At 29.7% G+C, this 17930-nt stretch overlaps 1 protein-coding gene across 1 annotated transcript; it reads left to right on the top strand.

Annotated features, from left to right (window-relative positions):
* Positions 1 to 2014: 2014 nt before the first annotated feature.
* LOC128652278 (putative nuclease HARBI1) lies at positions 2015 to 3331 on the top strand. The gene is made up of 3 exons (XM_053705217.1): positions 2015 to 2382; positions 2442 to 2578; positions 3090 to 3331. The coding sequence occupies exons 1-3, from the start codon at positions 2015 to 2017 to the stop codon at positions 3329 to 3331; spliced, it is 747 nt and encodes a 248-aa protein (XP_053561192.1).
* Positions 3332 to 17930: the final 14599 nt, after the last annotated feature.

Genomic DNA, 17930 nt, shown 5'->3' with positions numbered 1-17930 from the left:
AGCTAATTAAAATGAAATACAAAAACTGTTGCAATGTAGCTGGTAATTAGCATTGTTTTCAGGATACAGGTTAGCAGTTACTTTAATTATTGTTCCTCTGTAAAACAGAACAGTATGTTTAATCACCAGTGGCGATATGTCTTACCACTTCAATAAAGAAGAGAAATTTGCTACTGTGACCAGATCTGTAGTGTTCAGTGTCTAACTTAAATCATGCTCAAAGATTTTGCCTTGCAGCTTATTGGCTCCTGCCGTCTGAATCACTGACCCTGCAAGACCAGGTACCCATGGTTTTTACATTCAGCTTGTGTGAGACTCATATGAGGATATATGCAATACTTTTCTAAGGGCAATTTTTAAATTTGCTTTACAAAGTGCTTTTTTATATTTTGCAGGATTTAAATATAGATTCAGTAATTATATTGAATTGATTAATTATTCAATATCTCAGATAATTTACTGTGAAGTAGCATAAATATTGGTATTGCATTCGACAAAGGTGTATTGTGATTGGATCCCCATCTTAATTTCCTTTTTTTGTAAACATGACAACAAAATATAACCTAAAGTGAGAAAATATTATTCAAGTGTAATATTTATATTTATATCTGGTTAAAGTGAAGGTCAAGTCTGGCATAGTCGCTCACAACCAAATTGTGCAATTCATCCAGCAGCAATACTCACAGGTTAGAGCTTCAAGGAGTCACTACAAAACTCCCCAACAATAGTAGAAAAATGTAAAAATGAAGCTCTCCAACATGCCAAAGTTTCAATGCTTTATTTTAGAGAGTGCAGAGTCAAACAGCCACTCTCTAAAATAAAGCATTGAAACTTTGGCATGTTGGAGAGCTTCATTTTTACATTTTTCTACTATAGTCGCTCACAACCTTATACAGTAAATATAAAATGAGATAGATGTTCATTCATGACATTTCATACTAAGCGTCTAAAATTGAAATTTTCACCTTTTAAATCGCCGCCGTTTTATTTCTATAGTCCGCACGCCATATTTCTAATAATGATTGACAGTTTTTAACGCTGTTGTAGCCAATCATAGTTTCCCCCCCCCCGAAGTGTTCAGACCCCTTTTCCTCACATCACTCTTCACTACTGCGCATGCATTTTACAGATGCATTCTTCACCAACAAAAAAAATTGTCAGCTGAAAAATTATTTAGTGGTAAGTATTATCACTTCTAAGCAATTTCGAAATCGTACTTTAAAAAAAAGGATGTTATATAAAAGATCGTAAAATTAACACAACTTTTGAATTTTATTTTTGAATAGTAAATTATACACAGTATCTATAATAATTTTTATAATTTATTTATTGTTTTATTTCCAAAATCTCTTAAAATGAATAATATGAAGCATTATATTTTTAAAATACGAATAAAAGTATAATAATTTTAGTTTAAATAGGTCTAAATTATTTAATTAATGTTTAAAGTTATAATAAATACAATATCAATTAATGAAATTAAATGAAAATGCAAATTAAATTTTAAAATAGCTTGTATAAACTAGTGTATTCAAACAAACAACATATATTGATTACATATAACATACACACATAGTAAACTTTAATATCTATATTTTTCATAAAACTAGAGATAACACTTTGGGGGAAATTTATCAAGCATTCAACACTGTATTCTCAATATTATCCGCATCTAAATTCACTTCCGAATTATTATTCAAATTTATCAAACAGTAATTGGAGCTTAGAAACGATATATTTCTAAATCCGTCAATATGTCCGCAGCTCTAACGCCGAGATACGTTCGAACATCTATACAATTATTTTTCTACTGTAATCGATGTAATCTACGCTATTATTCAATTTATCATCCAGTCGACAATTCTATCCGGGCATCGTATTTCGTCACGTATGCGCTTTTCTATATGCATATTCTGTGGTAGCGAAATATATCTTCAAGCAGCATTTATAACGCATATATTAATCAGTTATGGAAATTTTTATTGCAATGTTTCATACTATTTATATGCGTCGAATGGAACGAAGAATAGATGTTCAAGCTGTTCACCAGATAGATAGGCTTCAAGGAAGGCGCAGAAGGATTCTAAGATTTTTTCATCCCAGATCAGGACTTGATGCACTTTCTGACATTGACATCATCAGGCGTTTCAGATTGAGTAGAGAATCAATTGAAAGGCTATACAATCAAATATCTGGTCAACTTGATCCCATTACTTTTCGGACACATGCTCGGCCTGGAATGTTGAAGCTGTTGGCTGTTTTACATTTTCTAGCAACTGGTTCCTTTCAATCAGTTACTAGTATAGTTGTTGGCATGAGCCAGCCTTCTTTTTCACGCCACCTAACTACAGTAATTGATGCTCTTTTGTCAGTTTTCAAACGGTATGTTTTTTTAGCAAATACCGCTGAAGAATGGCATTCTGTAAAGCTTAATTTTTTAGACTTGCTGGAATCCCAAATGTGTTGGGTGTAATTGATTGTACTCATGTCAGAGTAAGGCCACCACATCTAAAAGAAGAAATGTATCGCAACCACAAGTTTTATCATTCTTTGAACATCCAGATGGTTTGTGATGCTGGTATGAAAATCATGAGTGTCCGTTCAGGATTTCCAGGATCATGTCATGATTCATATATTCTCAAACAGTCTGCCCTGTATAATAAATTTGAGGAAGGACAAATGCCTGAAGGATGGCTACTAGGTATGATTAAGAAAATTATAAAGTAAACCTTCTAATGTGCATTATTATTAACTCACAATATTGTGAAATTTTGTGCAGCGTATAATATCAACAGATTGTAAAATACAGTAGATACCCTGCTTTTCTTTGTTTATTTGTTCTGTTTGCTGCAGCACCAAGGTCACTGGATTTCTAATGCCATACCTTTTTTTTAACTACCTATCTATCTATCTATATATACTGTGTGTATATATATATATATATATATATATATATATATATATAGCGATATATTAAATTTTTTATTAATAACAATATATATGTACAATTTAAAACATAAAAATGGTTACAAATAATAAGTATATCTGAACACATTTCAATTTATATCACTCTTTTTGTTTTTCAAAAGGAGATGCAGGATATTCCTGTAGGAACTGGCTACTTACTCCTGTAAATATTCTGCGAACAAGATCTGAAATGCGGTACAATGATGCCCACAAAACAACTCGATGTGTGATTGAGAGGACCTTTGGAATGCTCAAAAGCCATTTTCGTTGTCTAGATGTATCCGGAGGCACTCTTCAATACGTTCCTGAGAAAGTGGCAGTTATGGTGTTGGTCTGTTGCATGTTGCATAACATCGCTTTTTGACAATTAAACATAGAGGAACTTGAAATAATAACACCAGAGGAAGATGGTGTGGAATCTGTTCCTCAAGATGTAGTTGAAGGGGGTACACATGCACGTAACCAGTTGATAGAAAGTCATTTCATAGGTGAATAAAATAAAAATGATGTATTATTTATGTATTGATTCCATAAATTTTCTGAATTATTATTTATAAACAATCTCTTCTTATATTCACAGGTTAACTCGAAAATTTTTCTGATTAAGTTCAAGCATGAAAATCTAAAATTCAAAAATGAAAAACTTTCTACACAAAATGTTTCACAATTTAGATGATGATAGTGATTTGTAATCCTAAAATAAATCTGTTCTGAATGATACAGTTGAAAAATAAAAAAATGTATTTGCCTATGTTTTCTTTTCTTCTATTTGTTATTTGTTTAAATAAATAAAAATAAAATCAATTTTTATTTTTTTTAACTAATGACTCACAAGATAGTTGTTGAAAATAAGTTGTATCCTTGGGCAGGGTGCAATAAAGAAAACAGGTTCTGTGATTCTAAACTTTTTATTATTGTTTAAAACAAGCACTAGTTTTGTATATATTTGGAAGCCGGATACAGCTTTTGGAACCTATAAATTAAGAACAAAACTTGCCTAGCCGTATGGCAATGCAATTTGAATAAAATGTAAGCTAGTCAAGTATAAAATGCATAAAACATATAAAGAACCTAGCTATAGTGTTGATGCTACACACTGCAAGCAAACAAACCTTGACAGGAGACATGTTTAAAAAATTTAAAAAGTCAAATTACATTTTATTGCATTCGATAGTAACCTTTTCAAGAATATATGAACATCATAATATAATAAAATTTTATCAAAACAAGAAGGCAACATATAAAAGTGTTATTTAAATTTTTAAATAACTAGTTAACCATCAATATATAATATAACAACGCAATTTAAATAACTAATAAACTTATTTAAACATATAATGAAACTTTAGCTATTATAAGATGCAAGAATAACAAATGAAAATGAATTTAATATACATGTATTGAATAACATTCTAATCTAATGAGGATGCAAATTATGTGAACCGAATAAGTTTTAACAAACTATCTGTATCTTAACACATATATCATAAAATAATATAAACTCTAACATTGAATTTAAAAAAAAACACGTTTTATCGGAATGTACTCAAATGATTGACATATTACGTCATTTGCTTCAACATTTGATACTCGTTAGCAAGATGTCGCAACGTTCTCCGTTCACTGCTGGAGAGCTAATTATTTTAGTTTATGGGATGGAGAAATATTTTCCAAGAAGAATAGGAGGTGTTAGATCTGTCAAACAAGATCAACGAGATTATCTTGTTTATGAGATAATCCGCAGGATGTATCGGGTATCGGGAATAAAAAGAACAAGAAGACAGTGCCTTCAACGCTATTCGGATCTACGTAGACGTGAAAAAGAATACCATACTAGGATTCGAAGTCTCATTAGATTTTGTAAGTGTTGACTACATACAATTTTTTTAATATATATTGTATTTTGATTCATTTTTGACGTTTAAAACTGTTTATTTATATAATGTTATGCGTTTGTTATGACGCATTTTATTAATTTTAAAGATAGATATAAATCAATTGATAGAACATTATAGATATAGACAGATATACTATATATAAATAATAATCAATATATAGAACTATAAAGAGAGCTAAAAAGCTAGATAGAAAAATATAAAGAGAAAGAATAGAAAAAAATATAGATATAAAGATAAAGGTATATATAGGGATAGACTTGTTAATTTAATCGAAGAGAAACAGAAAGAGATATAGAGACATTGAATTACAAATTGATAGAGATAAACTGAAATAGATATAGAAAAGTATACATCTAGAGATAAAGAGAGACAATAAGAAATATTCTGTCCCAGAAAAAAAAAGATACAAAGAGTTATAGATAGAGAATATAGTTTTTGAAGAGTAAACTAAATTAATAAAGAAATACAAAGAAATAGGACAGATTAAGAGAGTTCAATTAATAGAAAAAAGAAAGAGACACATATAGAAATATAGACAATTACTTTGTGCAAAATAATATTTATAATAACAGTGAGAGAAATAGAAAGAAAGAAATATTGGAAGAGATAGATAGAGAGAAATATAGTGTGAGGGGGAGAGAGAGAGAAATAAATAGATAAAAAGATTTAAAAATAGAAATATAAATAATAAGAAATAGGAGAGACAATGAGAGATAGAACTAGCAAAAGAGAGAGATAGAGAGAGAGAGAAAGAGAGAGGGAGAGAGAGAAATACAAAGATAGATAGAGAGAGATATAGATAGATATAGACTAGTAAATGTATAGATATGAAAAGAAAAATAGAGAGAGATACAAAGATAGATATAAATAAAATAAATTATATAAAATAAATGATAAATCTAGAATTAGGAAATAGAAAGAAGGATAAGAGATAGAGAAAGATAAAGAGTTTGAGAAATTGATCTTTATATATAAATTGTAAAGTTTATTATAGATATAAATGATATAATTTAAAAAATAGATTCAACTCCAAAAAATAATAATTATTATATAAATATATATGTATATAAATATATATATATGTAAATATATATATATATATATATAGCGAGAGAGAGAGAGAGAGAGAGAGCGAGAGAGAGAGAGAGAGCTCTATATTAATCTATCTTTTCTTATTAATGTTTGTTCAAATTTTTTTTTATTCTGATTTTATTCTTTAATGGAAATGTGATTACAGATACCAAAAGAAGAAAGGAAAAAAATAAGAGTGCTCCACGATACCTGAGACCAATAATGGCTTTTACCCCAAACAGTAATGCACAATCTCCTCCACTTCCTATAACTTTAATGGAAAATAGTGATTTGAACACAGAAATTCAAGATCCATTAACTAATGATATGGACAATCAATACGAATGTGAAGTAACTTTGACAGCTGAAAATGATCAGGAAAATGTCATTGATGGAATTGGATCTAGTGAATGTGAGTGTCAATCTAATTATAATTTTTTTCACTGTATAAAAATGGAGTAAAGATAAATAATTTTCTTTAGTTGATAAAGATCTTAGAAAATCGAAATACATCAAAATGTGTATATCTCTAAATTCTAATTACATTCATTTTCTTCAATATAAATTATTAAATTTGTTTTTTTCATTTTTATCTTCCTTATATTACAGCCGTGCCTGTAAAAGAGCAAGATACAACAATAAAAAATAGTTTTTTTAAAAAACTAAAAAAAATGAAGAAAAAATTATTGAAGATGAACAAGGAGATTGATAAAATGATTTCAATACTAGAAAAATATTGATTGAAAAAATAATAATTGTACTTTATTATAATTTGTGAATGTTCTATTAATATTCTATGTCAAGACTAATATATATGTCAGTTTTTTTTAATATGTCTTATTGATGTTAAGTAATTTTGAATATTTTTATAAAAATTAGTGCATAAAACAAATTATTAAAGAAAAACTAAATATTTTGTTTCAACCGTTCTTATCTTTTTTTTTTAATAGTATTCACATATATTTTTTGGCTTAGTAGTTCAAAAGTTATAACTTCTACAACTTGTATTCAAACAACATTAGCATATATTTCGTAAATTTTATATATATATATATATATATATATATATATATATATATATATGTATATACTGTTCTCTCTATATAGATATCTATATACACACACACTGAATAATATTTATATTTATATTAATGAACTAAAAATATCTTAATAAAGATATATATATGTATAGTGACATAAATATATATATATATATTTTAATCACAGATCTCTTTATATATATATATATATATATATTCATCTATATATATATTTTTTTTATATATAAAATAAATCATTGTAATAAGTCATAATTGTAATAGTTGTATATATTTATATATATATATATATATATATGTATATGTAAAAATACAACATATACAAACCTTGCAATCTATGTTTATGTATATAAATCACTCTCTCTCTGTCTCACTATATATATATATATATATATATATATATATATATATATACACAATTATAATTTATATATAGACATTGAGATAGAGAGAAATTTTATATATTTATATATATAGACATACATATTTGGATTGTAAATTATATATAATTATATTTTAAAAATATAAATATATATATAGATAGATATAAATATATTTATATAAAGAAACATATGTATGTATGTATCAATATATATATATATTTTTATATAAATATATATATATATTTTTTTATTAAATAGATTTCTATATTTAAATAAATAACTGTTTATAATAAATTAAATGAGAACAGAATAAACTATATTCAAACATTAGTATTATAAAATTTAAATAGCAATTTAAAATTAAGGCTATTCTTGAAATCGTGGGTTTGGTGACGATGATGCGGAGAATAAGTGTGTTATTGATTCTACGCATTTACTTAAATTTTCAAAACGAGCTCTAAATATCTAATTTCTTTCCCTTTCAATTTCTATTTTTTGCTCCTCTATTCTTATCCTATCTTTTAAAAAAATTCCAAACATCTCAATTACTTTGTTTTGTTCATCCCTAAAATTCTGTGCTATTCCCACCATCTCCTGTAATGCGTCTGTCTCGGGGGCAGCTTCAATTGGATTATTAGCTATATTAGCAGCATTTTCAATTTCAGGTATTGGACAGTTAGCACTGAACTTCGATCAGTGCTAACTGTCCCATTAACTGATCTGTTTAATCAGTCACTATTAACAGGAGCTGTCCCAGATGATTGGAGAATAGCAAATGTAATACCCCTTCATAAAAAGGGCAGTAGAGAAGAATCTGGCAACTACAGGCCAGTTAGTTTAACTTCAGTAGTAGGGAAATTAATGGAAAGCCTCTTAAAAGAAAGAATTATGACTTACATAAAGACAAACAATTTAGAGGACCAAAATCAGCATGGTTTTACTTCAGGGAGATCATGTCAGACTAATCTAATTGACTTCTTTGATTATGTAACAAAAGTATTAGACAAGGGAGGAGCAGTTGATGTAGCATATCTAGATTTCAGCAAAGCATTTGACACCGTCCCACACAATAAACTTATTCACAAACTATATCTCCTTGGTCTAGATTCAAAAATTGTGAACTGGGTGGAATGCTGGCTTAAGGACAGAAAACAAAGTGTCTTAGTAAATGGAGTTCATTCAGCAGAGGGGGCTGTTACTAGTGGTGTTCCTCAGGGGTCAGTTCTGGGGCCTGTTTTGTTTAACATATTTATCTGCGATATCAGCAAAGGGCTACAGGGGAAAGTATGTCTCTTTGCAGATGATACAAAAATTTGCAACAGAGTGGATGTTCCAGGGGGGGTAGACAAAATGAGAAGTGATATACAACAATTGGAGGATTGGACAAATGACTGGGGTCTAAAGTTTAACACAGCAAAGTGTAAAATAATGCATTTAGGGAAGAAAAATCCAAATGTTAATTACAGACTCAATGACACTTTACTGACTGTTACAGACGAGGAACAGGACTTGGGAATTATTATTTCAGATGATTTAAAACTTAGTAAACAATGTAGTAAGGCAGCGAGTAAGGCTAGCAGAATGCTTGGATGTATTGGTAGAGGTATTTGCAGCAGAAATAGTAAGGTTCTTATGCCACTTTATAGATCATTAGTTAGGCCTCATCTTGAGTATTGTGTGCAGTTCTGGAGACCATATCTTCAGAAGGATATTAACAAACTTGAATCTGTGCAAAGGAGGGCTACCAAAATGGTACATGGTCTAAAAAATAAAACTTACCAGGATAGGCTCAATGACCTAAATATGTATAGCTTAGAGGAGAGAAGGGAAAGAGGTGATATGATAGCAACTTTCAAGTACATTAAAGGGTTTAGTAAAACTGAGGCTGTGGGTATTTTACATAAAATGGAAAATTCAAGAACAAGGGGTCATGAGCTCAAGCTAAAGGGTAGTAAATTCAGAAGTAATTTGAGGAAGCACTTCTTTACACAAAGAGTGATTGATTTATGGAATAAACTTCCTCAAGAGGTAGTAGCAACAAACACTGTGGGGGACTTTAAAAATGCATGGGACAAGCATAGGGCTATCCTACGAACTAGATAAGTTTATACTGTTAGGTAAGGTCGGGCAGACTTGCTGGGCCTATGGCTCTTATCTGCCGTCAATATCTATGTTTCTAGACATTGTAGACTCTGGTTGTTGATGGGACCTTGATTGGGCAGATGTATTTGTCCCTGAAAAGGACTCTTCAATCATAGTCATTTGGGAATCTTCGTCTAAAGGGTCTACAGTCCTTAGTATTATTTCCCCATTACTAATATCATCTTGTGTGTTTTCTTCTTCGTTACCTACAAATAAATATAGAAATTAAATATATAAATAAAACATCAAATATGTATGTAATTTATGTTTTACATATAAATTTGACACTAATAACATTCTAAAATATTTAAAATTAAAAAAAAAGAAAGAAAAGAAAATATATAATCATTTTTATTAAAAGATAGCCAATACAGATCTTACTCAATTTCATTAGTAAACAAAAATTAATTTTGATTTTCAAATAAATTTCTAAAAATGTAAGATTTGTATATGATTATCGTTTTATCTTAAAAATAATATTAGTACATCAATAATAATTGTGAATGTTCTGTGCCATTTCAGGAAAATCTATTACTGAAAATAAGATATTTGATATGCAGATTGATTTACCATGGGACATATCTTTTTTCACATTACAAAACATGATTCTACATAAAAGAGAAATAAGGACAAAAAAAATTTAAAATTTGGACAAGACTAGAATAAATGTACATAAAGCTATATAATTACCTTCTTCTATACCTCCGGATATAATTTGATTGAAGATATTCATGACTTCTGAAAATAAAAAATGACATTTAATTTTTATGGTTCTTTTAATTTGTTAACAAGAAAAGAAATACAACAATACAATTTAAAAAAAAAAATAATACCTCTCGAATTTCTGGCATTGTCAACGGGTGTACTGCAGGGAATATCAGGCAATGTATCCGCTGATCCTAAACTATGTGTTGTTATCGAAGATGACGAAAGTGTTCTTTGACAAACATTTTCTGTAGGCCTCATTTGGCTTGTAGAAGCTAATTCCTCAATTGACTCGGTAGCTTGCAGAGAAGATTGGCTAGAAGGTCGTGCTATAATAGTTAAAAAGAATACATATATGTGTTAAAGGACATTTTACTAAAAAATAATATTTCATTTTTCAGATTGAGAATTTAATTTCTGAAAACTTAACAATTTATTTTTTGTTAAATTTTTTATTAATTCTATTGTTATTCTTATTTTAAATATAAACCTAGGAGAATCATAGGCTAATTTATAAGGCCTTGAAGACCTACCCTCTTCTATAAGGGCTTATTTTCAGTTTTTTAACAATATAGGTTGTTAGCTCATGAGTGTAATAAGTTTGAGGCATTATCTTGGTATAATGATTAGAAAAGGAAGATTGTAATTTTAGAAACAGGAACATTTTTGTTGAAAAAGTAAACTTGTATTTACTGATTGGACAGCAACAATTTACAATTGCTGTCCATGTTCTGAAACAAAAATGGTCTGTCGGCTTATCTTAGAGACCTTCATTTTAAAATCAAGATAGCAAGAGAATGAAGAAAAATTGATAATATTGGTAAATTATAAAGTTGTTTATAATTACATAGTATATGAATCAGAAAATACATTTTTAGGGTTGAATGTCTATTTATTTTCATCATAATATTTATTGCCTTTTTGGAACTTAAAAAGGCCTGCAACATATGAAAGATATATACTAGTGAATCCATGCTCATGATTTGAAGTGCACATGAATAAAAATAAATGTGATTTATCCGAATCTTACTTTAAAATAAGTAAGAAATTATAAAAAGGTCAATAATACAGTATCACATATCACTGTTGTGCGTCTATAGATACGCTGTTTGAACATGTAATTTGGATACAAACCTGGAAAATCATCGGAATCACAAGGGACATCAAGACCATCTACTATTTCGTTCCCCAATCGAGACAATACACGTCGTTCATAGTTGAGAAGATCGGATTCCATTGCTGGGCCACCGCCGGTAGCCCTAGCTGCTTTTTTTTCTTTGGCATATTTTGACTTTGTGATTCTTTTAATGTCAGAGAAACGCTTTTTGCAACTATCCACATTTTTGGGAAAACGTGATACTGCTGAAACAGCGCAACTAATCTCTTCCCACAAAAACTTTTTTCTGCTATGTGTGGTAACACGCTGCTTATGGCCGAGAAGAACATCATAATGCTCTAGTACCCTCTCTACTAGAACTTCATTTTGTTCTAAAGTAAATTGGACATTACGTCCACTTTTGGTTCTTCCAGCTTCAATAGCTGCCATCTTGTCGCAATAAAGATTAATCTGACTAATAAAGTAATAGGCGTATGCTAACATTCGCGCCGTAATGACGTCTTAGATTCATTTTAATATCACATGCAAGTAACGTACGCTAAGTAATTCGATTTATCATATTGAATGCTTCATAAATTGGAACAATTAGGGAATGATATTTATCATAGATACGATGATATTCGCTTCAAATATGACGCGAATAATTACGGATTGAAATTTGATAAATATGTACTAGTCAAGTTTATACGGAGTGTGCGAATAATGGCGTTATAATTGCCCATCGTAATTGCATGATAATTCACATAGAAATAAATTTTGCCCTTTATCTGCTATTATAAACACATAGATAATGTTATCTCCTTTGCATCAATGCGGCAATCGATTTAATTTACATATAAGGAGATAAGTTTACCTATGTGTTTATAATAGCAATGCAAATTGCAAATTATTGTTTTTTGAAACCTATAGATTTTAAAATTGAAAATGTGTGTATATTAGATGTAATTTCTATGTATTGTAGTATTAATGCTAAGCACAAAACTTTATCCATGCGTTTATAATATCAAAGAAAGTGCTAAGTATGGTTTTATTAAAGTTTTAAATATCCAATTTTAAAATGTCTATACGTTCGTTTTGATTTCTATCTATTGCAGCATTGACGCAAAGGACTTAATTAGCATCAATGCTGACATAGATAGAATCCACATATAAGGACATAATTTTATCTATGTGTTTATAATAGCAAATAAAGTTCAAAATATATATTTTTTTAATTTATAGATATCAAAGTTTACTATCGGCTAGATTTAGAGTTTGGCGTTAGCCGTCAAAACCAGCGTTAGAGGTTCCTAACGCTGGTTTTGGGCTACCGCCGGTATTTAGAGTCAGTCAGGAAAGGGTCTAATGCTCACTTTCCAGCCGCGACTTTTCCATACCGCAGATCCCCTTACGTCATTTGCGTATCCTATCTTTTCAATGGAATCTTTCTAATGCTGGTATTTAGAGTCGTGGCTGAAGTGAGCGTTAGAAATCTAACGACAAAACTCCAGCTGCAGAAAAAAGTCAGTAGTTAAGAGCTTTCTGGGCTAACGCCGGTTTATAAAGCTCTTAACTACTTGATAGAAGACTTCAGCCGGATGATGGATCTCCAGCCCCTGTTTTTTACAGGCAAAAGAGCTGAATTCTTTGGGGCATGCCCCACAAAAGGCCCTTTTAAGGGCTGGTAAGGTAAAAGAGCTTTTCTATTTTAATTTTAGAATAGGGTAGGGCATTTTTTTATTTTGGGGGGCTTTGTTATTTTATTAGGGGGCTTAGAGTAGGTGTAATTAACTTAAAATTGTTGTAATATTTTTATTATTTTTGTAATTATTTTTTTTATTTTTTGTAACTTAGCTTTTTTTATTTTTTGTACTTTAGTTAGTTTATTTAATTGTATTTATTTGTAGGTATTTTATTTAATTTATTTATTGATAGTGTAGTGTTAGGTTTAATTGTAACTTAGGTTAGGATTTATTTTACAGGTAATTTTGTAATCATTTTAACTAGGTAGCTATTAAATAGTTATTAACTATTTAATAGCTATTGTACCTAGTTAAAATAAATACAAAGTTACCTGTAAAATAAATATAAACCCTAAAATAGCTACAATATAATTATAATTTATATTGTAGCTATATTAGGGTTTATTTTACAGGTAAGTATTTAGCTTTAAATAGGAATAATTTATTTAATAAGAGTTAATTTATTTCGTTAGATTTAAATTATATTTAACTTAGGGGGGTGTTAGTGTTAGGGTTAGACTTAGCTTTAGGGGTTAATAAATTTATTAGAGTTGCTGCGAGGTCCGGTTGGCAGATTAGGGGTTAATACTTGAAGTTAGGTGTCAGCGATGTTAGGGAGGGCAGATTAGGGGTTAATAATTGTAGGTAGGTGGAGGCGACGTTAGGGGCGGCAGATTAGGGGTTAATAAATATAATATAGGGGTCGGCGGTGTTAGGGGCAGCAGATTAGGGGTACATAGGTATAATGTAGGTTGCGGCAGTGTACGGAGCGGCAGATTAGGGGTTTAAAAAAATATACAGGTGTCAGCGATAGCGGGGGCGGCAGATTAAGGGTTAATAAGTGTAAGGTTGGGGATGTTTAGACTCGGGGTACATGTTAGAGTGTTAGGTGCAGACATAGAAAGTGTTTCCCCATAGGAAACAATGGGGCTGCGTTAGGAGCTGAACGCTGCTTTTTTGCAGGTGTTAGGTTTTTTTTCAGCTCAAACTGCCCCATTGTTTCCTATGGGGGAATCGTGCACAAGCACGTTTTTGAAGCTGGCCGCGTCCGTAAGCACCGCTGGTATTGAGAGTTGCAGTGGCGGTAAATTATGCTCTACGCTCCCTTTTTGGAGCCTAACGCAGCCCTTCTGTGAACTCTAAATACCAGCGGTATTTAAAAGGTGCGGGGGAAAAAAAGCATGCGTTAGCTACGTGGGTCGTTACCGACAAAACTCTAAATCTATGCGTCAGTGTTTATGTTATATGTAATTAATGTCGATTGCAGCATTGATGTGAATGACCTAATTTTAACTAGGTGTTTAAAATATTAACAAAAGTTCTAAATATCTTTGTTTAAAATTGATAGATATGCAAGTGTACAATGTGTGTACATGTAATTTCGATCAATTTCAGCATTGATGCTAAGGACCTAACTTTATCGATGTGTTTATGATACCAAGTCAAGTTCACAGTATCGTTTTTTTTTTACTTTACAGATATGCAATTTTACAATGTCTCCATGTAATATATAATTTCTATCTATTGCAGTATTGTTTATAAAATAATGACATTATAAACTTTCATATCTATAACTTACAAAAAATTATATGTTGAACTTGATTTACTATTATAAACACATAGATACATTTTTGTCTGTAGCATCAATGAATAAAGAAATAGAAAATACATGTAATATACACACATTGTTAAATTTCATATATATAACTTGTTGAAAAGTATAGTTTCAACTTTCTTTGCTTTTATAAACACATACATAAAGTTAAGACCGTATATGTAAATTCTATCTATTTCAGCATTGATGCTCAGGACATAACTTTATCTATGTGTTTATATGAGCAATGAAAATTATAAATAACAATTTTTAAAACTCAGATATGCAAGTTAAAAATGTCTCTATGTTAGATGTAATTTCTATCTATTGCAGTATTTACAGTTTATGACATAACTTTATCTATGTGTTTATATTAGCAATGAAATTTCAAATAAAATTTATTTTAAATATTAAAGACTTTATATTTGTAAATGTGTGTTTTTAAATATAATTTGGATCTATTGCAGCATTTATGCTAAGGACATAACTTTATCTATGTGTTTAAATACTAAGTCAAATCATAAATAAAAGTTAAATAAATTTAGAGATATATGTGTCCGATGTGTGTATGTTATATGTATTTTCTATCAATTGCAGCATTGATGCTAAGGGCATAACTTTATCTATGTGTTTATAATACCAAAGATATTTAACATTATCCTTTATTGACGTTTACATATATGCAAATTTACAATGTCTGCATGTAATATTTAATTTCTATTTGAGCATTCTTTCTAACATAATGACATTGTAAACTTTCATATCTATAACTTACAAAAAAGTATATGTTGAACTTGATTTGCTATTATAAACACATAGATATTTTTTTTTGTCCGTAGCATCAATGAAGAAAGAAATAGAAAATACATGTAATATACACACATTGTTAAATTTCATATATATAACTTGTTTAAAAGTATATTTTGAAATGTTGTTGCTATTATAAACACATAGATAAAGTTAAGACCGTGTATGTCAATATTATCTATTTCTGCATTGATGCTAAGGACATAACTTTATCTATGTGTTTATAAGAGCAAAGAAAATTTGAACTAACAAATTTAAAAACTCAGATATGCAAGTTTACAATGTCTCTATGTTTGATGTAATTGCTATCTATTGCAGTATTTACAGCTAATGAAATAACTTTATCTATGTTTTTATATTAACAAACAAATTTCAAATAATAAATATTTTCATAATTATATATTTTATAGATTAATTTTTTTGTATGTTAAATATAATTTGTATCGATTGCAGCATTGATGCTAAGGACATAACTTTATCTATGTGTTTATAATACCAAAGACAGTTCACTTATACTTTATTGACCTTTACAGATATGCAAGTTTACAATGTCTGCATGTAATATGTAATTTCTACCTATTGCAGCATTGTTTCTAATATATTGATATTGCAAACTTTCATATCTATGTCTTTCAAAAAAATATATGTTGATTTTACTATTATAAACACATAGATAAAGTTTGGTCCGTAGCATCAATGCTGCAATCGAAAATAAATTTTTATAATTATCAATTTAATTTGAATGAACCTAATAAATTTTATTTTTAACTATCATAGTACATAACCTTATATTCTGTTTTTATTCGATCAATCTATCAATTGTTAACCAAAATATTTACTACACATTGTGTTGTTTACTCTCTATCTCTGTCCCTCGCTATCTGTCTCTTTATCTTGCTTGCTTTCTATCTTTATTAACATATACTGTATCTCTTTAGCACTCTTTCTTTCTCTATCTTTTGATAACTCTCAATGTTTAAAGGGACATGAAACCATCCATGTTATGTTCATGATTCCTATAAATAATAAATTATTATACACAATATGCAATTAATCTCTAATTATTATCATTCTTTTGATATTTTTTTGAAGGAATCATCAAATTACAAATTCTATTTATGTTAACACGTGTGAGAAAATTTTAAAACATTATATAAATTTAGCCACCTATCAGCAGCTGTAATCTATTTTATTTTTAAAGTATTTTCTACTTACCCAAATAATTATTGTGCAGCGTGTGAAATCAAAAGCGCTTTCAGTCTTCAGCAAGTAATACCGAGTGACACGATCGAATAGCAATCAATGAATGAATATTTTCATTCATTGAATACTATGTATCACCGGTATGGCCAGTAAAAATTATTACGCATGCGCAATTGTGGCGAACATACGCATGCGCATTTGGCTTGATGTATTGTGCACAAGCTTTTGAGTGACGTAGGGAACGTGTAGAACCGCTTGCTACGTCACTAATCCAGAATAAGGAAGTGGTGGAGGGGAGGAGTCCCAAGAACAAAAGGAGGTATTATATTTTTATTAATTATAAAAAAAATAAAACATTTTACACTTCACATTGATGCATTCCCTTTGCATTAGACTTGACCTTCACTTTAAAGTGACATTGTACTGTATTTTTCTTTCTCCCTTTAATATGTTCCAAATGATACATTTACTGTCTGGTGAGTATGATTTTTTTTACAAATACCTATAATATAATATATATAATATAGGCTATTTTAGGATTTATATTTATTTTACAGGTAACTTTGTATTTATTTTAACTAGGTACAATAACTATTTAACAGCTACCTAGTTAAAATAATTATAAAATTACCTGTAAAATAAAACCTAACCTAAATTACAAATACACCTAACACAACACTATCATTAAATTAATTAAATTAAGTAACTATAATTATCTAATATAAAATACAATTAAATAAACTAAACTATATTACAAAAACAAACAAACACTAAATTACAAAAAATAAAAAAATATTACAAGAAGTTTAATCTAATTACACCTAATCTAAGTCCCCTAATAAAATAAAAAAGCCCCCCAAAATAATAAAATTTCCCTACCCTAAACTACATTACAAATAGCCCTTAAAAGGGCCTTTTGCGAACATTGCCCCAAAGTAATCAGCTCTTTTACAAGCCCTTAAAAGGGCTTTTTGCGGGGCATTGCCCCAAAGTAATCAGCTCTTTTACCTGTAAAAAAAAAGCAATACAATACCCCCCCCAACATTACAACCCACCACCCACACACTCCTACTCTAAAACCCTCCCGATCCCCCCCCTTAAATAAACCTAACACTACCCCATTGAAGATCACCCTACCTTGAGCCGTCTTCACCCAGCCGAACTCTTCATCCAATGTGGGCACAAGTGGTCCTCCATCCAGCAGAAGTCTTCATCCAAGCGGCATCTTCTATCTTCATCCTTACAGCGATGAGCTTCTCCATCT

This window comes from Bombina bombina, chromosome 3 (assembly GCF_027579735.1).
Source record: "Bombina bombina isolate aBomBom1 chromosome 3, aBomBom1.pri, whole genome shotgun sequence".
Lineage (NCBI taxonomy): Eukaryota > Metazoa > Chordata > Amphibia > Anura > Bombinatoridae > Bombina > Bombina bombina.
The sequence above is the reverse complement of the archived record's forward strand: the minus strand, read 5'-3'. Positions and strand labels throughout refer to the sequence as shown.

Coding starts and splice junctions, on each gene's coding strand:
- LOC128652278 (XM_053705217.1), top strand. CDS start 2,015: ATGGAACGAAGAATAGATGTTCAAGCTGTTCACCAGATAGATAGGCTT. Junction 2,383..2,441: donor CTTTTGTCAGTTTTCAAACG/GTATGTTTTTTT, acceptor TTAATTTTTTAG/ACTTGCTGGAATCCCAAATG. Junction 2,579..3,089: donor CCAGATGGTTTGTGATGCTG/GTATGAAAATCA, acceptor GTTTTTCAAAAG/GAGATGCAGGATATTCCTGT.